Source organism: Notamacropus eugenii, chromosome 1 (assembly GCF_028372415.1).
Source record: "Notamacropus eugenii isolate mMacEug1 chromosome 1, mMacEug1.pri_v2, whole genome shotgun sequence".
Lineage (NCBI taxonomy): Eukaryota > Metazoa > Chordata > Mammalia > Diprotodontia > Macropodidae > Notamacropus > Notamacropus eugenii.
Window position 1 is genome coordinate 408,945,502 of NC_092872.1, and position 22,194 is coordinate 408,967,695.

Genomic DNA, 22,194 nt, shown 5'->3' on the forward strand with positions numbered 1-22,194 from the left:
GCAGCTAGATGGTGCAGAGGTTAGAGTGCTGGAGTGCCTGAAGTCCAAAAGACCTGAACTCAAATCAGCCTCAGACTAGCTGTGTAACCCTAGGTTAGTCGCTTAACTGTTTGCCTCAGTTTTCTCATCTGTAAAATGAGCTGGAGTAGGAAATGGCAAACCACTCTAATTTCTTTGCCAAAAGAACCTCAAATGGGGTCACAAAGAGTCAGACACAATTGAAACAACTGAACAAAAATACTTGAGAGATCTTAATATATCAACATGCACTGCTAATGTGTTTAGGTATTTATAACATGAATAAAGTATGAATTATGAATAATGATTTGTGTGCGTGTGAAGCAGGTTGAATGTGCCCATGGATGAAGAAAATATTAATGGAGGATCATAGGACAGAATTGATAAAAAAAAAAAAAAAGCAGGTGGTTTTTCCTATTCCCTCCCTATATTTGTCCTTTCTATCCTGAAGCTAAAAGAGGGGACCTGAAACTTTGCTCTCAGTTGATCATTTCCAAGTACAGTGAGTATGTTTCTCAAGTCATACACATCAAGAATAAAGCCCAGAGTCCTTGCATTTGGGGCTGGAAGTGACTTCAAAGACCACCAAATCAAAACCCTTCTTTTTACAGAGAAGAAAATCAGGACTCAGAAAATCTCAGTGACCTACCCAAGCCAAACAGCTAACACATGATGGAGCTGGGATTCACGCCTAAGTCCTCTGCCCCCAAATACAGTACTCTTTCCACGATACCATATTATGCCACCCTAGCAATAAAAGTTCAGACCTACTGGTCAATCAATAAATCAATGATTATTAAGGGCTTCCTCTGTGTCAGGCACTGGATATATAAATACAAAGAAAAAAACTGTCTCTATTCTCAAGGTGCTTACATTCTAATTGAAGGTCAAAGCTGAGACCCACAAGAACTCCTCACCTGCTCCCCTTCCTCCTCCTGAGGCCAAGCAGTGCTTCCTTTCTGATCCCAGAGCTGAATTTCACAGAGATCAGATTCAAATGAGCTGTCTCAGAACTAGACATCAGCAACCCCAGGATATGCTGCCCAAAGTACACCAAAGTTTAACAAATTTTTCTCCTTGTGCTACCAGAGAATCCAGGAGTTGGAAGCCACTTTATATAATGCTTTGCAGCAAGAAACTGTGATCAAGTTTGGAGAATTACTAAGCGAAAAGCAGCAAGAAGAATTAAGGACAGCAGTAGAAAAGTTACGGAGGCAGATGCTGAGAAAGAGCCGAGAATACGACTGCCAGATACTTCAGGAGAGAATGGAGCTCCTGCAACAAGCCCACCAGGTAGGGGAGATAAGAACTCAGAGAGACCTGCAGAGCTCAGGATGTAGGGGGGACTGTAATAATCATATTATCCAGCATTGATGTAGCACTTTCAGGTTTGCAAAGAATTTTAGAAATAGTTTTATTTCATGTGATCCTTACAACAACCCTGGGAGGAAAGTGTTATTATCCCCATTTTACATATCAGGAAACTGAGGCAAACACAAGTTAAGTGACTTGTCCAAGGTCACACAGCTAGTCAGTGTCTAAGGCTGAATTTTAACTCAGGTTTCCTTTATTCCAGGCCCAATGCTCCATCTACCACACCATCTAGTTGGAAAAACACACGGAGAGCCCTGGAATAAAAGACTCTGAATTCAGGTGTATTCTTTATAGTTAGTGTAGATGCCACAATCTGTCAAAGTAACTAGGTGACTTGTGGATATAGCACTAGGTCTGGAGTCAAAAAGACCTGAGTTCAAATGTGACCTGAGATACTTATTAGCTGAATGACCTTAGGCAAGTCACATAACCCCCTGTCAGTCTCAATTTCCTTAACTGTCAGCTGGGGATAATGTTAGTACCTATTTTGCATGGTTGTTATGATGATCATTCAAACTATGCTTCAGAGAGGGCAACTCTGATGGGCTGGCCACGTTGTTTGAATGCGGAATGTACACTTGCCAAAAATGTACACTTGCTATTCTATGGAGAACTCATGTGGGGCGGGCAATCACAAGGTGGTCAGAAGAAGTGATACAAGGACACTCTCAAGGTTTTTCAAGAACTTTGGTTTTGATTGTGTGGCATAGGAGACACTGGCATAGGACTGCTCAGCATGGCATGCCCACATCAGAAAGGATGCTGTGCTCTATGAGCAAAGCAGAGTTGAAATAGCATGAAGGAAATGTAGGATGTGCAAATTTGGAGTATCCACCACAAATATTCACATGGACTATCTGTGGTAGAGCATTCTGAGCTCATATTGGCCTGATCAGCCACAGTTGGACACACTGAAACTTGACTTTGTCATGGTGATGTCATTTTGGTCCTCTTTGAGAACGAATAACAACCAACCATGATGATCAAATGAGATAATACTTGTAAAGCACTTAGCACAGTGCCTATTATGTAGTAGGCTCTAATATAAATGTAAGTCATTATTATTGTTATTAATTATTATATTTCAATGAGAAGATGAGCACACTTAAAAAAAACTTTCTGGAATATATTCTATTTAGATCCCTTTTTTAAGACTCCATTTCTGTTTTGAGGACTAGCAAAAGGAGTTTTAATCCATCTCCCAAAAGGTGGTCTTTCAAATATTTGAAGACAGAGATCACACCAATCCCACCTATCTTCTCTCCTCTCCATCAATATCTCCATTCTTTCAGCCATGACTGATGTGAGGGCTAAAGACTTGTACTCAAAGCCAGGAAGACCTGAGTTCAAACTCTGCCCTGATAACACAATAGCTGTTTAATCTTGGACAAATCACTAAAATTCTTAGTGTTCTAGGCAGTGGAGATTCTAAGTTGCAGAGAAAGCTCCAAATTGTTTTAGTAGGGAGAATTTTCCCATCTAGAAGTTCCCTGTACTGTTAGAATCACAGATCCTAGTCCTAGCCCCATTCGTATAAGATTTGGTGAAGGACTGTGTTGGGAGAGGAGAGGAGATACCTGGAAAAGAATAGACTTAGGGTAGATAAGAGAATTGTCTTTTATTATCTGAAGAGCTATCAGGTGGAAGGTAGATGAGATTTCATTTTGTTTGATCCCTGATGGTAGAAGTAGGAGCTATGGGTAGAAGATATGGAGAGGAAGATTTCAGCATCATATAAGAAAAGTTTCCCAACTCTTAGCGATACCCTCAACTGGAACGGGTTATTAGCAAGTTCCCTGCCACTGGCAGGGGAAGTTAGATGACCAACTTGACTAGCCATTTAGCTAGATGACTAATTAAACCAATGACTTTTGTATGATTAGGACTATTACAGAGAAAATTCCTATTCAGATAATATTTCAACTAGATTATCTTTGAGGAATCCACCAACTCAGAAATTATATGGTTCAATGAGACTAAAGATCCCAAGCTGTCTTCTTTGCCAGTTAAACTCCAAATACAGTGAGAAATTATAAAATTGTCTTTGAAACTTGTTTTTCCAACCGTGTTATGTTTGGAGGTTTCTACAGCCCAGAAGGACTCTTCTCTTCCTCCCCACCAGAATGTTCATGTACTTATAAGCTTGGTTTGAACCCCAGAGAATCTCTGTGGGATCAGAGGAAAGGGAAACAAAGTTATAGATGCAGAAATATAGAAAATGAGAGACAGAGCTTTCTCTTATCTGTCTCCAGAAAGAGAAGTAATCTGAGATACCTATGACACAAAGGGGGGAAACTGAACCAATAAATAATACTTCAAAGAGTTGTAAATTTTCTGGCATGGGTACTCCTTCCACTCCCTTGCACAATCTCTCTGCTACTTAATGGACAGTCTTTGAGAGCTGCTGTGACCATAGAAAGTATTACCCAAGGACCCATCTGCTATCTATCTTCAGCCCAAACATCTAGGCTGACCCCAGTCACAGATACATGGTTCATCACAGGGCCCATCCATCTGGATAAAATCTACCAGAATTACATTCTTCTGGCATGACCTTGGAGGAATTGGAGTCAATTTTAGGTCATAGTGAGATATAGGAATAGTATTTTAATGGGGGAGACCAAGAAAAGAAAAACTAAAAAATTCATGAATTCCCAAGACAAATCTGTTATTAGCAAACTATTAATCATCATTGTGACCATTCGCTCTTCTGGGATTATGGGTAGTGACAAAGTAGGAGGCACTAAACAAAAGCCAAAACCAGTAGGATACTCAATTACCATCAGCCAGGAGATCAGGAATCCGGGTATTTAAAGGTGAGATTATTCATTACTGTTAAAGGATCATAGAAATGTGAATCATTATTAGTGGGGAGGTTGGCTTCTCACAGGATAGTGACCATCACTTAGATGTACGAGAATGATCTTCTATGGCCCAGGAAATTACAGAGCCCTTTGTTCTGCACATCTGTCCCACACCTTACAGATGTGGTTTTATTCAAAATAAGTAGAACATAAAATGAATATTACATGTTTTGTGAGATCTGAGTGCTTATCTGTTTTTGTGTGTATACCACATCTTCCTACTAGACTTGAAGCTTCATGAGGGCAGACTCTCTTGTCCAATCTTTGCATTTTCCCCAGTGCTTAACAGAATGCTCTGTCCACAGTAAGACATATGAATATATATGTATATGTGTATACATATATACATATATATTCTCTCTCTCTCTCTCTCTCTCTCTCTCTCACTCTATTTTCTCTCCCTCTGACACACACTCAAACTATTATTTAGTTCAAGTCTATGTCACCTCCCCCTAGATTTTTATTTAATCCTCCTAACTGGTTTTGTTGGGGCTGATCTCTGCCCTCTGCAGTTTATCCTTCACACAGTTTTCAAAAAACCTTTATAAAGTACACATCTAACCATGTCACTCCCCTGATCAAAAACCTTCAGTAGTTCCCTATTGATTCTAAAATAAAATATAAATTCCTCTATATGATGGGAACAGGAAGATACTCTCTACCTTGAAGGGTTGTTGTATGGAAAATATTCTGTAAGCATTAAAATATTATTATGACAGTAGCAATAGCCACTTTCTTAGAGAGGCTGAAAGGGAGAAGTAGCAGGGGAGATGCATCGATTTCATCACACCCCTTGTAGCTTTCCTCAATGATCAGGCATCACAGGAATTTTTTACAGTCCCCTGGGGTGAGGGGATGAAGAATACTCTGACTGGGATGGGATGGACTTCTCAAATTCTGAATTGAGGTGGGAGCCTTTCCTAATTAGGAGAAAGTCCAAATTACACACACACACGTGCACACTCACACATGCATGCATACATACACATATATACATATATAAATGTGTATATGTATGTATATGTTTACAGGTTATATGTATATGGATTGTAGAAGAGAGAACTCAGCAGTCACACACATGTATATATACATATATACATAAGCACATAATACATATACTTACATTTTTTTAACAGCAGGAGTTCTTAACTATTTTTGTGTCATGGACTCCTTCGTTACTCTGTGGAAGCCTACAGGTATTTTCTGAGAATAAGGTTCTTAAATACAGAAAATAAAATACATAGGATTACCAGGAAAGTCAATTCTATTGAAATAGTTATCAAAATATTTTTAAAGACAAATTCATAATCCCTAGTTAAAGGATTCTTGTTAGAGTGATTGTTTTTATTACTCACAAGCACTGCAGATATTAAAAGCTAAGGTTATCCCAGACAGAACATATCCATTCACATGGATTCACTTATCACCTATTGGCTTACTATGAAATATATCTCCAATCTAGGATTATGAGGCTTTGTTTTTACTGCTTAGTGTAGAAAGTCACAAAATAGCAAAGAAAAAAAAGGCTTTTTTGTCTTTATTTTCAAAGGATCTTGGAGCTGGAAGAGATCTTAGAGGTTTGTCCCATAACTAAGAAAGAATTCCTTTTACTTTTAAGACCTACCTTGTACCTTTGTAACTATGGTGCAAGGGGAAGAATGCTGAAGTTGGAGTTTAAGGATCTGCTTTCAAATTCTGTTTCTCATGTGTTTACTTTCTGATGTGTGACCATGTCACTTAACTTCCCTGGGCCTCAGATTCTGAATCTGTACAAAATGAAAGGGCTGGACTAGATGTCTTCTGAGGTCCCTTCTAGCTCAGAATCTAGGATTTCATGATCCCATCTATGTGTGAATGCCTCAAGAAATGGAGAATTCACTGTATATTTCAGGTAACTCTTTCCAATTGTTTAAAATGCATAATTACCATATTTTTTTCCAATCAAGTGTCTTCCAGGTAGAGAAATAATGACTCTAAATCAGGGATGGGGAACCTGTTGCCTTGAGGCCACATGTGGCCCTCTAGGTCCTCAAGTAGGGCCCTTTGACTGAATCCAAACATCAGAGAACAAATCCCCTTAATAAAAGGATTTGTTCTGTAAAATTTGGACACGGTCAAAAGGCCTCAACTAAGGATCTAGAAGGTTTCATGTGACCTTGAGGCCACAGTTTTTCCATCCCTCCTCTAAGTGATTTCCACCTGCCGGTAGCTATGGTTTTATAAATAACTTTATGATAAACTGGAATATGTCCAGAAGAGGGCAGCTAGGATGGTAAAGTCACTGGGTATGTTTAATTGGAAGAAAAGAAAAAGAGGATGAAGTAGGGAAGGAGGAGAAAGATGGGATTATTGTCCTCAGTTATTTTAAAGGGTTCTTCTGCAGAAAATGCACTATATTTGTTTTGCTAGACTGAGAAGGCAGAACCAGGAACAATGGGTGAGACAGGTTTAGACTTGATGTAAAGAGCTTCCTGATCTTTGGAGCTGTCCAAAAGCAGAATGCTCTGCCTCTGGAGGTCCCAGAACTGCAAGGTTCAAGCAGAGGAAGGATGACCTTGTCAGGAATGTTGTAAAAAGGGCTTCAGGAGCAGGCTTCAGGCCATATTGGACAACATGTCCTTTGAACTCCCTCCCTGCTCCACAATTCTAGGACTGAAGGAGTTGCACTGTTTTAATAAGTGGGTTGTTAAATCTAAGACTGTTGTCTTTGATTTCAGAGAATCCGAGACTTGGAAGACAAAACTGATATCCAGAAAAGACAAATAAAGGATTTAGAAGAAAAGGTATGTGTTCACTCCTGTAGTGGCTTTGTTCTTGCTCTGTTTAAACAATCCAAATAGAATGCATATTCCCTTTCCTGTCTAGTTTGTCCTTTCTCGCAAGTTCGGCGGTTATTTTGTGGCCTTTGAATGGTCTTCCTTCTTTAACTCTAATTTATTCCCTGCATCCACTCATTCTTGGTTCTTCACCCTACTCCTCCTTTTCCTATGTTTCCCTGTCTTTAAAAGCCATCTTTTTATACTTCTAATTTGTGTGTGTATGCATGTATTTTGCTTTTCAGAATCCTTTGATTTGGGGCTCCTTTTTTTTTGTCAGTTTCCCACTCCCATTGCTTGTAATAAAAACATTCTTTTCCCTCCTGGGGCATTAAGTTAGATACTTCAAGAGGCATGTTGATTGTTTCACATTATAACAGAGACCCAATTAATGCACTGGGCTTGGTAGGTCGTGGACTGTATGCTCCCTCTAGTGGCCTGAGAGAATGAATCCATCTTATTAAGCACCAGATCACCCAGGGAGGGACTTTGACACCAAGGACTTCAGCTTATCCAAAATTGATACTGTATTTGTGTGATGTAAAGCAGGACTAAGGCAGGCATATGAGGAGCTGAAGTTGATCATTAGATGAGAAACAGTGTGTGCAGCCTGGGATTTATGCTTTAGTACTGGCTCTGCCACTGATTGAGGTACCTCAGACAAGTCACAATTTCCCATTTTTCTCAAAGTTTTCTCATCTGTAAAATGGGAATAAAAATAAGACTGGTGCCTAGTTTCTCCTGTCACTGGAATTCAATAACCCAAAGTATATGAAAATGCGTTAGTAAGTAAAAGTCACTACACAAATGGTATAATGGTAAAAATACAAGGTTTCCCCTCATAAAATGCAAGCTCCCTTACAGCAAGGATTGTTTTATTTTTGTCCTATTCCCAGTGCCAAATCCAGTCCCTGGAACATAGTAGATATTAATAAATTCTTATTGATTGAATGATTGAACTGGGGAAATTCTCTTAGCCCTCATCTCTAGAGAGAATAATACTTGTATTCCCTGTCTCACAAGAGGAGAAAGCACGTCGTCAGCCTAGAAGTGCTATAGAAATGTGAACTACTGTTATTACACTTAATAATGGTAAAGTTTTGCTAGTACATCAAAGTCAGAAACATATACTTCTAAGTATGTCATTTGTACAAAATAATTTAGTTTGATTTGCCCATATTTTCCAGGATGTTCAAAATACAATTCTGCAAAATTATGTGGTGCACCAAGCACGGAAGCTCCCTCTTTGAATGTGAAAGGCAGGTCCTGCTGAAGATGCTTATAGTATAGGTAGGGTGAAAGGAATAAGAGACTGAAGACACCCATTCTCTTTCCTTTGCATGGCTGGAGCAGGACCATACCAAATCTTTCCTGCCTGCACATGTTCAAGCTTATGATGCCCGGTTTGGAGCCATGTCAATGTGGTGGCTAAAGAGGAAACCCACAACTCAGTCAGCTCCTCTCACCCCATCAGATTCCTGTACCCCAGGAGTCTCTATCTCTCTGAACTCAAAAGACAACATGTTAAACAAATTTTCCAATAGCCATAAAATAGCAGCAAGTCAGACGTTTTTGGAATAGCCACCTAAGAAAATCATGGAAGATGATTTCCCTATCCCAGCCCAAGACTTGGTCTAATTCCATCTACCCACAGAGCCTACATCTCTCCATGCCTAAAATACAATGGGAAAATTAAATTCAGCCAAAGATTAGCATTTTTTTGTCCATTAGCCACTATGGAAACTATACTAGTCTTGAAGAAAAAGTTCTGACTGTGAAGCCAAGTTTTTCAGGTTCAGATATTCAGGTTCAACTATTAGGAATCATATAGCTAGATCTAGAAGGATCTAGAAGTCTAGAAGTCAAATAACTGCTTTTCAAGATGAAAAAATAACAAGAAGAGTAAGGTCAGAGGAAGAATAGAATTTGATAAGATTATTTCTAAGGTCCCAGTTTTTGGTCCTATGGTCTAACTCTAAGAATCAGAAATAATCCCCACTTCCCGACAGAGAGGTGAACCATACATTTCTGGAACAATCAATACTTTTCTTTGACTTGACTCTGCATACTTGTAATAAGAATTGTTTTTCTTTTTTTTTCTGAGCAATTAGAGAAAAGAAGGGTAGAGGTAGTGATAGGTTTCCCCTACAACAACAAGAAGAAGATAATAGAAGGAATTGCAGAAAAATAGGACAGCTTTGAAAGTTACATGATGAATCTGTTACATCCTTTTTTTGGGGGGGGGGGTACTGGATCTTCCTATTTCTCCCAGGCTGTAAGTGCAGTTGATTCCCCAACTAATTGGCATGGGAGCTTTAGCCTACTTTTTTTTAACATGGGTCAGTTTCCTCCTTCCTTTGGCAGTCCCTATTCCCAGGAGGCCACCATATTGGTGTAGATTTAGTGAAGATACCCTTTAGGTTTAATCCACTGCAGCTCAGAACTCCCATGCGCAAGTGATCCACCTGCCTCAGCATCCCTGAAACAAAGAATGTAGTTGAGTGCAGCCGTGAGCTGCCACTATATACTTTAAAAGAAAATCAAACTCTACCTATTAGAAATTCAATTTCATGTACAATTTTCTGTTGTACAAAATATATAGAAATGCTCATCTTACTTGGTGTTCAGTTTAAAATTTAGAATAAAGGAAATTTGAATTTAAAATAAAGATCAAGAAAACCTTTTCAAAAGAAAATAGAAATAAACATTAATCAGTGACAAAGAGAAAAGAGCACTGGCTTGGAGGCTAGGAAAATCTGTGTTCTACTCCTGGCTTTGCTACTTATTGAGCCAGTGACTTTCTACACATTATTTTCTTTCTGGGGATCTCAGTTTTATAACCTGTCAAATGAACAGGCTGTTTAAGAAGTGCAGGTGATTTTTAAAGTTCTGATAGTCTGTGTTCTGTGTGAATAAACATCTGACTTCCAACTTTCAGAGCTCCACATTATTCATATCCCTGCTTGAGCTGGCAGATGAAAGAATAGTTGTACTGTCAAGTGGAAAGGGAAGATGCTATCTCTTTAAGCAAAGGTGCTGACTCCATAGTAAATGAATCTTGACACATTTAGCACCTCCTGAAAAGCATGACAAAAAGTGAAATTTACATAATCTTCTTTTTCTTCTACAGTTTCTGTTCCTATTCTTGTTCTTCTCTCTTGCCTTTATTCTTTGGCCTTGATGTCAAGGTGCCTCTTAAAGGTAAGATGCTATTTAGTTCTCAAGATATGGTACTAAGGGGATATTGGCTAAGAAATTCAGCTCTGTTTGAATGCTATGATATTGGCTCTCAACTTCACACTTATTAACCAGCAACAACAAGATGACAAAAAACTGTTACCCACACCCAGTGGTTCCCATCCAATGGTTCATGAGCCTCTTAGGGCTTCACACTAAAATGTCTTTAAAGGTACTGTAAACTAGAAATAATTGCAGAATATTTTAGGTAGTATACTCAGTTACCCTGGGGGTTCATAACATGTCTTGTTGTTTTTGTTGAAAGAGGTTCACAGAACAAAAAAAAAGTTGGGAACGCCCACCCTAAAATATTGAACTCCCTATAATGGGAAGGAAAAGTCATTGGGTAATGTCCCAAAAACAAGGTAACTGGGTGTGCTGAGGTTTAGAGTTGCAAGAGCTGGGTCAGGTGTGAAAGAATTCACTTTGACCTTCTCTGCAGCCTTTGGGAGCTTTATTGATGCCAAAGCAGCATGGGTCTCCAAGCAGGAAAGCTATGTGAGACCCTGATATTTGGGAGAGTTATGCTTATATAGAGATTCCAGAATGGTGATATAGTTTTAAAGGTTTTTACGGGAGTTATAGATTAAAGACAGGACAGGATGGGGGAGACCAAGGGAATTCTTTATAGTTTAAGGATTTGAAGATAGGGCAGAAGGATATAGTACAAAAATTAAAGGACCCAGGGAACACAGGATAAGGGAGACAAAAGTAATTCTTTGGGTACAGATTCAAGATGAGGGGGAAAAGGACTTGAGGGCACCTTCAGATTACAGAATAAACTAGGGGCTTCACAAGTGCTGGAAAGGCAGCATTTAATATTATTTTTAACCCTTAGGGCACTGTTTGTATCCATATCAGGTGGTATATAGGAAACAATATTGATATGGGAGCCCAGAGTTGTGCCCTAGTTCTGCCTCTTCCTTCTGCACCCTAGCTCCACACTAAGCCATTTTATTGGGAAATAAAATGACAAAATACAGCTTTTTAAGAAGGTCAGATAGACAAAAGATATTTCTCCTCCTTGACAGTAAGGAGTCATGACCTCAGACGATTTAATTGATCTCTATGGACCAGTTTCCCCAGCTAAGCCTCCTGCCATCAGTAACTAGCTGATTTTGCTTTTTTCAAATGAGGAGACTTGACAGGATCTCTGTTTCCTTCCAGCTTTCAAATTCTACTCTTCTGGGAACAGATCTTATGGCTGTATTCTTATTCTTCTGCCCTTCCTACCATTTTCCAAATTAGGAATATAGAGAAGCAGAACTGGGGCACATTTTCAAATTGACATCTGTTCTGAGAATAATTAATCGCATCAATACACTGACATCCTCTGTGTTTCACTGACTGACCTGGTTAGAGGAAATAATAGTCACTGATTTTAGTAAGGGCTTAACATCCCACATTTATCAATAGAGTCTTCAATACTTCAAAAAAATCTGTGATTTCACTGCATCACTGACATAAAAATTATCCAAGGATTCTTAATACTACCAGTCATACTTATCAACATGCAGAGACATTTAATAACCAGTTCATTAGCACAGAAAAGACCCATGGTACGAAAAAACCAGTGGGCTCCTAGCAGCCATTGTAGCACCCTTATTTAGGTCTTAGGTTGGCAGGATGGTTACAATGGAATTTTACAAAGGACAGAAGGGGAAGGTAAGGATTTGTACATAAAAGAATTAATAGCAAATTGGGAAGATCTGCATCAGGAAAAATTGTAAACTAGTCAGTAAATACTAGGGATAAAGCTGAATTTTGCAGACTAGTCATTTACAAGGGAGCTGTACGTAGTTGCTGGGCCTGTTCCTCTTAAGTAAATAGAGATCATAAAACTGAATCAAAAATTCTCTTATCACTAACCAGTTATTTACTAGAGCTAAAGTTTGATCTCAGTTAGATTCTGCAGGCTCTATCAGGGGTGGGAAATTTGCAGTCTGTAGGTCACATGTGATCCTACAAGTCCACAAGTGCAGCCTTTCAACTGAGTCCAGGTTTTACAGGACAAATCCTTTAATTAAGGGGATTTGTTCTGTGAAGTTTGGATTCAGTCAGAGGGCTACACTTGAGGACCTTGAGGACCACATGTGGTCTCGAGGCCACAGGTTCTCCATTCCTGCTCTAGGGAGTAATGAAATTTGCTATATTAAGGAAATGGTGGTAACAGAGCCAGTACTAACATTCTCTAATGGCATATCTTTTCCACTGATGCAGGTGACATATTCTATACCTAAGTAGGTGGTTTCATAAATTGATGTCATCTTCTGGTGGCCATCCAGACTGGTTAACAATCTCTTCACACTTAGCTGGGCTTCTTTTTGAATAGCAATTGTATTCAGAAAGCCTTTGTTAGTTATCTACGATTTGCAAGGAACTTAGCTAGGCTGGGGATACAATGACAAAACATGCATCCTACTGGGAAGAACAACATGTGAACAAGGAAAGAAATACAAAATATATACAAAATAAACACAGATCTGGAACCAGTTCTGGACCAATAGTGAAAGTAGTTCTAGCTCGTTAGGACGTGTCAGATACTGTGCTTCAGTGACTTTGATTTTGAGAATGCAAGGCCCCCTCAGATTGCTTAATAAGGCACTAGAAAGGGATTTTAATGGAGGCACAATTAATAGAGTAATCTATCCTGAATAAAAGGAGGAGGACCAATGGGTTGAAGGCTCATCCTCCAAGTCCACGGTTCTGAAACATCCTTGGCTGCTCTACAAAATGGTGTCAAGCAGAGATTTTTCTGAATCTGATGTTAATATCTCTATCTATGACTTAGACAATGGAAGAGAGAAAGCATGCCTGCTTTTTCCCCTCCCCACCCTATGGTTGATGTCATTGCTGCCTGGAAATGGAAGTGACTGTCCTGAGGCCATTTGGGAATATTTTTTGTTTCAATTGGATGCAGAAGAAATGCAGAGCAGAACTGAGAAATATGACAGGAAAATATTGTTCTCATGTGGTCAATTGATTGTATTCACTAGTTCTGAGGAACATTCTCATGCACACTTACAACTCTCCTTTTGGAGTCTCCACTAATAACCTTCTAAGACAAAAGAAAGACCGTCAGCCTTGGAAGTTGTTCAGTAATTCCAAAATAGCAACTGGGGCAAGGGTGTGCATCTTGATAGAAGTCTAAAATAAAAGTGACATTCAGAAAGGGGAGCCGTCATCAGAAATATTGTCAACAATGGGAATAAAGTTCATTGAGAGATGAAGGCTAGGCAGGGCATTCAGGAAGGAAAGGAAATGCATATTAGTACAAATTTAAAAAATATTACTTACTACTGTGTGACCTTGGGTAAGCCAATTAATCTTGTTTCTACTTAACTACTTGCTGGTGATGAATTTGTTCCACTTGCTGCAGTTGGAACAGAAATGATAAACATGGTGAATGAGCTCAAGTCTCCCAGATTTTAAATAATATATTCAGATCCTCCACTAAAATCCTCCTCTGTTACCTCACTATGGTATAGAGATGATCCTAGGTTTCTAAAGACTAGTCCTAAATAGCCCAAGATATGACAAGTCCCACCAAACCATTCTGATTTGGTTTATGGGCTCATTGCCAGGCTTCATGGCTTTCATTAAATGAATATCCTTTAGATATTAAACCCATCTCTCAATCAATAACCTCTTGTTAAGTGCCTAGTGGGAAGCTAGATAGTGTAGTGGATAGAGTGGAGTCAGAAACACTCCTCTTCCTGAGTTTAAATCTGGCCTCAGACATTTAATAGCTGTGTGACCCCAAGCAAGTCACTTAAACCTGTTTGCCTCAGTTTCCTCATCTGTAAAATGAGCTGTAGAAGGAAATGGCAAACCACTGCAGTATCTTTGCCAAGAAAACCTGAAATGGGATCTGGAAGAGTCAGACACAACTGAAAATGACTGAACAACAAAAAGTGCCTAGAGTTGTGCTAAATACTAGGGATACAAAAAAGAAGAAAAAGACAAGGAACTTACACTCTAACTTCTCTAATCAGGGAAGTTTATCACCAAGTGGGAAGTAAAGTTACAGTTATGAGGGAGAGGATAGTGGTGATGCTGGAGTAGCTCCTGAAAATCTTGTCATCTATTGGGAGATAAATTATTAATCTATTAATGATCATAGTCCTACACAGACTTTTGAAGCATTGAAGTATAAATTCATATGTGTGTATGTATATATGTACACACACACATAAACTGTGATTCATGAGGATAGTGAACTATCAATGACAACACTTTCCCAGTACATATTGGTATCTGCTCTATAATATATAATCTTAGAGTTGCGTAGACACACAGACATATGTATGCTTGTAATGTGTTTATATATAAATATGTGACTTCACGATTTCATTAGTATAAGAAACAATGAAGAAACTCTCTCTACCAGTTCAGATTTCATGTGCTCTGTAACTTATAATCTTAGAGATACATAAGAGCACTCCAAGGTTAAGGAACGTGTCTAGGATCAGGCAGACAGCACATGTTAGGGGTGATGCCTGAACTCCTGTCTCCCTGATTCTGTGACCAAATTTTTATCTATTATCATTCATTCATCTACAGACACTTAATGTAGTAGACACGTATATTGTTATGATCTCCATCCACATAGAGCTTAGAGTCTGGAAGAGGCGATAAGACCAAAACACATACCTATCATACAAGGTAAAAATAGTAAAGCTTCCCTCCCACTTTCACCGGACTAGAAGAAGCCTCTCCCATATTGGATGGATCCCTATGGAAAATTCATGGAAAACCATGGATAAGTATGACAAAAGATGAGGTGGTGCAGAATTGGAAAAAGGACTGACTCTAGAACCAGAGGACCTGAGTTCAAATCCTGCTTCTAGATGTTTACTACTTGAACAGCCTTGGACATATCGCTTAAACTTTCTGGGCTTCTGTTTGCTTATCTATAAACTATAAACATGGCCTCTGAGGTCCCTGCCAGCTTTTGATCTATGTGGTGTGGAAGAGTTGCTATCTGTACCAGTGAAGGAGATTCCATGCCAATCAAACTACCACTTCACCAGAGGAAAACAATGTGAAAACACAAGAGATGCAAAAAGATTATTGGAATTTAGAATAAATGATCAAAATCAATAACCCAGCTATAACAGCACTTCAATGCCAGATGATACAAGGCAATGTCAGGGGTAAAGGGGAGAGAAGATCAGCAAATAGTTTTCACTATGTCACCATTTACAGTTCAGCACAGCGAATGGAACACTGGGCTGGAGTCAGGAAGACTTAGGTCCAAATCTGGCCTCAGACATTTACTAGCTGTGTGACCCTGGGCTAAAAAGTTACTTAACCCTGTTTGCCTCAGTTCCTTATCTGTAAAATGCGCTGGAGAAGGAAATGGCAAACCACTCCAGGATCTTTGCCAAGAAAACCCCAAATGGGGTCATGGAAAGTTGGACTTGAGTGAAAATGACTGCACAACAACAAAAACAACGACAAAATATTACCATGTACAGTGATAATGACTCATTTGGGCCTCTTTTTCTAAGTAAACAATGTCTAGCTGGAGACAATTAAGAAAAAAAAGGTTTTTCATGAGATTAGTGAGGACCAATGACCAGATGATCTTGGATATTTTCCCACAAACTCTGGTCATTGTCGATTACCGTTCTTAGATTACTAGCTGCTAGTGGATTCTTGTGCAGCACTCAACATCCTTAGTCTTCTAATTGGATGATCTGATAATAAAACTCTCTGTTGTCCAGTTCTGTTCTGAAGGATGAAAAGAACAAGCCTCAGAATAAGAGATGATAAATTTTAGTAGTTTCCCCATCCTTCTCTTCATTGGGTGTGATCACACCCTACCCCCATGCCTTTGCAATGGGTCATAAGCTTCTATGACTTAAAAAAAAAGTAATATTCAGTTTTCAGCCCTCTAGTCATGAGCTCCCTACACTTAGCTCATAACCCTTCTGTGCTCAAATATCTTCAGGGGCTTCTTATTACATGATAATGTATAAATATCATTTCGTTCTAGCCTGTCTTTCCAGCTTTATTTCCCTTACTTTCATGCTTCCAACGTGCTAAGCTACTTACTAAATTTTTTTACTTTTCTTGGAGCCCATTGTCCCTATCCATTCTACCTTGTCTCACGCTGGTTTCCACAAATGACTTCTCTCTCCCTCTTCCACCCACCCGCACATCATTATATGATAAGCTCCTTGGGGACAGTGACCACATCACTTCTCATCTTTGCATCCTCGGGGCCAGATATTGCTCTGAATAATATGTCTTTCAGTCAGTAACTGCTTTAATTAATGTTTGCTGAGCTGACTTGAATTAAACAATACTCAAAATTCTAAACATATTCTATTAAACTTTTACTAAGAAGGCCCCAAAGTCAGAGGTGAGAACTTTCAACAACATATAAGTCCCCTAAGGGCTTCTTACACTTATTTTCTTTTTTTCACTTTCTTACACTATATTCTCTTGCAGTTTACTAGCCACTCAAAACACAAGATCATAGAACTAGAAGGAGGAAACATGGTATAAGTGACAGGCCATTGGACTTAGAATCAGGAACACCTAGGTTCAAACCTTGCCTCAGACACATACTAGCTACATGACTCTGGGCAAGTCACTTTACCCCACTGTGCCTTAGTTTCCTCATCTGACAAATGAAAGTGTTACATTTAATGACCTTTAAGTTTCCTTCTAGCTATAATTCTGTGATTCTATAATCTCTCATTGGAAAGGACCTCAGACAGTCACCACATTTAATAGAAAAGAAAAATGAAGCCCAGAGAGACTTAGTGACTCGCCCAATGTCACAAGGCCAAGGCCATCATTATACTGTTCACCCGATGGTGTCACTAAAGGTATCACTTGTGATCAACACCATTGCCATATCTTTATAGCAGTTTTTCTGGACATGTTCTGAAAAACGACATCAGGGTGACTCCCACCTATGGTGTTTCTCAAAGCCACTTTTTCTACCACACGGAAGTGGCCTATATATAAATAATAGTAGGATATAAGGCTCCAGTATGCTGGAATGAGGGGGATGGAATTGTACTGCCACCAAAATCATCCATTTTCTCAGGTCCTATAAGAGCTTCTCTTAGGTCTCTTACAGCTCTAAATCTAAGATTCTGTAATAAATTGAGTTCCACAACACTGCCAGAAGGGAATGTAATTGAAATCCATGTAAGTCATTGTTACTCTAGTTTAAAATAGCTTTACCTCCCACCACCTGTGCACCTGACCTCATTCCAGTAGAGCAAGGATCTGCAATTTCATCAATGGGAGTACTCCTTCTTGGGCTCAAAGTCAGGAAACCCTCTATACTTTAGTAAACAGTTTTCAAGTGTTGCTAAGGAAAATACATCCCCCAAAGAGCCTCTGTACCTTAGCTACCAGGCACCTCCGTAGATAGCACAGGCCATCTTATACATTTGTATTCATAGCCTTTGGGCATAGTGGATAGAGAGTCAGGAGGACCTGAGTTCAAATCCAACCTCAGACACTTTATAGCCTTGTGACCCTGGGCAAGTCACTTAACCTTGGGTTCCTCATTTTCCTCTTCAAAATGAACTAGAGAAGGAAATGGCAAACCACTCCAGGGTTTTTGCCAAGAAAACCTCAGAGGGGGGTCATAAAGAGTTGGATATGACTGAAATGACTTAACAACTCTAAGCCTTTACAGTTTGGTGAAACATGTCAAGAGCTTTGCTCACATAACATTGGAGTACCCAAGGCTTCTTTCACACTTCAATGAGCCATTAAAGGACCACCTGAATAGGAGGTATCTAAGTTTTTGACCTTCTAGACAGGAAATGAAAGCTCCCTGAGGGCAGTAACTATTGTCAGTTTTTGCTTTTGTATCCCTAGAGCCTAGCATATGCAGGGGTGGGGAACTGCCTTGAGGCCATATGTGGCCCTCTAGGTCTTCAAGTGCAGCCATTTGACAAAGGTGGGGAACCTGCTGTTGAGACCACATGTGGCCTTGAGGCTGCAGGTTTCCCAACCCTGTATTAAGAACTTAAGAAATACTTGTTATATTAAATTGAATTGAGAAGTAAAACTCCTCATTCCTGAGGCTTGGAAAAAGTAGAAAACCAGGCTAAGTAATTGATACCAAATGTGTGGCAAAAATCATTCAGCTGATCTAAGCCCTGGGCAGCATGATTAGGTTATTACCAAAACAGCTGAACCTAAGTTTTTTCCTGAACTGTCATTTTAAATCAAAACTCCAAATGGAAAAGAAGTACAACATACAGAATAAAGAGAAATATCTGATACCCACTCATCGTACGAGATTCTATGATTTTAATTGGGGGGGGGGGGCGGAGAGGGAATCCAGGCCTAATATTCCATTGATGAAGGGAACTGCAGACAAGGAAACTCGCTCTACAAATGCAGATTGAAATCATTTCTATGACTAGTCTTAGAGAGTAAGCCCAGGACCCAGAGAGGTCAAGTGATGTATCTAGGTTCACACAGCCTCGTTGTACCAGAGTTGGGAGCTGAAGCCACATTCTCCTGACTTTGAGATCAGCGCTCTATGTCCACTACCCCACTGCCTCTAGATAGGCCTGTAGTTCTTAGCTAGGCTGGAACTGTATTTAATTTCACATCCAGATGAATGCTAGCATTTTACATATTGTACAAAGTATTAGGGGAGGGGAGGCAGCAAAGGAGAAGAACTGGTGATTTTGATTTTTATTATTGAGTTACTGTTATTGTTTGTTTTTTAGTTTCCAAAGCATAAAATAAATTTTTCCAGGTCATGTGATTCTGATTTCTCCCCCTTTGAATCATTATCTTCAGACGTCAGTGTTAGGACTCGACCATTGTCCTGGTTAAAAGGGTATCCCTGTGATATATCAAAGTCATTCATAAAGAAAAAGGAGGACTGACTAAGGACTTTCTGGGAATGTTGTAGAGGGGATTCTTGGCAAGTGAGGTGGCACAGTAGACAGAAAGCTGAGTCTGGAGTCTAGAAGAACCATGTTCAAATCTGGCTTCAGGCACTTACTAGCAGTAAGATTCTGGGTAAGTCACTTAACCTCAGTTTCTGCATCTGTGAAATGGGGATAATAATACTTTCTTACCTCCCATGGTTGCTGTGAGGATTAAATGAGATAATAATTGTAATGCATATAGTTAGCTAATGATATTATGGTTGTTCCAATGTGGGTTGGACTAGATGACCTTTAAGGTCCCTTCCTACTCTGAGATTCTGTCAGTCTCAGAGCAAAATTCTGCTGTTGATAGACAGTTATCATCATTCTGTTACTCTGAAGTGCTTCATCTCTGAAGTGAGAAAAAGCTGTCTTAAAAAGTATAAGGGGGCAGCTAGGTAGTGCAGTGGATAGGGTACCAGCCCTGAAGTCAGAAGGACTTGAGTTCAAATCTGACCTCAGATACTTACTACCTTTGTGACCATGGCCAAGTCATTTAACCCTGATTGCTTCCAAAAATCCCCTACAACTTATTGGAACCAAGGGGATAGAAATTATGGGTAGACCTAGAATTCAATGCAGTTGCCAAAACTGTTTGTCAGCTTATAGTGGCTGTCACCCATCATCTTATCTGTCAGCCAGTTGTCCTATTCAGAGAACAACTATTCACTTAGCTTTTCCAAAACAAACCTAGGATCTCCCACCTCTAGTGCCTTTTCCTACCCTATCCCCCATCAGACGAAGAAGACATGATAGTAGGAAGGAAAGAGAGGCAAAGGATACAGCCAGAATCACCCAGAAAGGAAAGACCATGACCAGCTCTTGGAATGAGTCAGGATACATCAGCAGGAATTTTGGGCCTTGAGATGAACTTTAGACCCAGCAGGAGAGGAAGAATCACAATAAATCTGACAAGAAATACCCTCCTGCTCTTGTTCCCAGGGGATGCCAAGGTCTTGATCACTGCTTTAGTCTTTCAGTGCTGGGCACCTGAACTGTCCCACACAACAAGTTGACTCTTCTTGATGCAAAAGAGGGTCAGGTGTTTTATAAGCAGAGGGGTGGTCTCCCTCAGGTACATCAGACTGGTTTCCCAGGATGATAGAGTCAGAAAGTTCTCAATCAACAAGGCTGTATGGAGGGGGGGATAGAAATTACAACCAGAAACATAGATTTGGAGGGTTCCAGAAAAGGGACAAGACAAGGGTATTAGACAGGAGGGGGTCACTCTAGAGCATATGAAGCCTGTTGGAGAAAGACTAGTCCAAAACAAAAACAACAACCCCAACAAGTTTTTCTGATACCAAGAAACTCCTGAAGCATGATTCCTAAGGTGTGCAGCCTCTGTGATCTCTGTCACAGAGGTATTGCAGTAAGAGTTGGAGACAGAGGATCCGGAAGGTTCATACAAATTCTGTCTCTGGTGCCACCTGTTTGGCATTGGGCAAGTCTTTTAACATCTCTAGGCTTCAGTTCTCTCAAGATAAAATGAGGATTGTCAATAAGTATTTATTAATGCCTACTATGGGCTAGGCACTGTGCTAAGCACTGGGGATACAAAGAAAGGCAAAAGACAGGCCTTGTGTCAAGGACTCATAATCTGATGGGTGAGACAATAAGCAAACAACTGTGTACAAACAAGCTATACGCAAGATAAATAAGAAATAACCAAGAGAGGGGAAGCACTAGAATTAAGGGGGATAGGAAAAAGCTTCCTGTAGAAGATGGGATTTTAGTTGGAGCTTAAAAAAAACCAGGAAAGGTAGTAAGTAGGAATGAAGGAGAACATTCCAGGTGTGGATTATAACCAGTGAAAATGTCAGAAGTCAGAAGGAGTGTCTTCTTCAGGAAACAACCAGAAGGCCAGTGTCCTCAGGACTGAGCAGTATATGGAGGGGGATAAGGCATAAGAAGAATGGAAAAGTGGGAGGGCCTAGGTCATGGATGACTTTGAACCACCAAACAGAGGATTTTATATTTGATCCTGGAGGTGATAGGGAATTACTAGAGTTTATTGAGTGGTGTGTAGTGTGTATGTGTGTGTGTGTGCGTGTGTATGTGTGAGAGAGAGAGAGAGACAGAGACAGAGAGAGAGGGACACAGAGAGAGAGAGAAAGACAGACAGAGAGAGAGACAGAGAGACAAAGAGGTGGTCAGACTAGAAAAATCAGTATTATGGCTGAGTAGAGGGATTAGGGTGGGGATAAACTTGTGGTGGGCAAACCAACCAACAGGCTATTGCAGTAGTCCAGGTATGAGGAGATAAGGATCTATACTAAGATTGGTGGTAGTATCAGAGGGAAGAAAGGGGCATGATGGAGAGATGTTACAAAGGTGAAATCAATAGACCTTAGCAACAGATTGGATATTGCGGGTGTAGTGGGGAGTGATAGATAGTAATGAGTTAAGGATGACACCTAAGTTGTGAGCCTGGGAGACTGGAAGGATGGTAGTGCCAATAATAGGGAAGTTGGGAAGAAGGGAAGGTTTTGAGGGAAAGGTAATAAGTTCAGTTTTAGACTTACTGAGTTTAAGATGTCTACAGGATATACACTTCAAGATGTATAATAAGCAAATGTGAGTCTTAGGAAACAGGTTAGGGCTGAATAAATAAATTTGAGAATAATCAGCATAGAGATGATTGTTGAACCCATGGGAGCTGATGAGACTACCAAGTGAAGTGGCATAGAGGGAGAAGAGAAGTGGTCCCAGAATAGAGCCCTGGAGGATACCTATAGTTAAGAAAGATAAACTGGATGAAAATCTAGCAACAGAGACTAGGAAAGAGTAGTAAGATAAGTGGGAGGAGAACCAGGAGAGGAGTGTCCTGAAAACCTGGAGACAAGAGAGTATTAAAGAGAAGTGGGTGATTGACAGTGTCAAAGTCTACAGATATGTCAAGAAGGATAAAGATTGAGAGAAGGCCATGAAATTTGGCTATCAAGGGACCATTGACAA

At 39.8% G+C, this 22,194-nt stretch overlaps 1 protein-coding gene across 5 annotated transcripts in view; it reads left to right on the forward strand.

Annotated features, from left to right (window-relative positions):
* JAKMIP2 (janus kinase and microtubule interacting protein 2) overlaps positions 1–22,194 on the forward strand; it is a 236,913-nt gene that overhangs the window by 208,719 nt on the left and 6,000 nt on the right. For 2 of the 5 annotated variants that reach the window (XM_072631005.1, XM_072631007.1), the window contains 3 exons: positions 1,108–1,311; positions 6,974–7,039; positions 10,203–10,273. In XM_072631005.1, the coding sequence (XP_072487106.1) occupies positions 1,108–1,311; positions 6,974–7,039; positions 10,203–10,253 (321 nt within the window). In that variant the 3' untranslated portion in view covers positions 10,254–10,273. The remainder of the gene's footprint in view (positions 1–1,107; positions 1,312–6,973; positions 7,040–10,202; positions 10,274–22,194) is intronic. The other 3 variants (XM_072631006.1, XM_072631008.1, XM_072631009.1) reach the window with 3 other exon arrangements.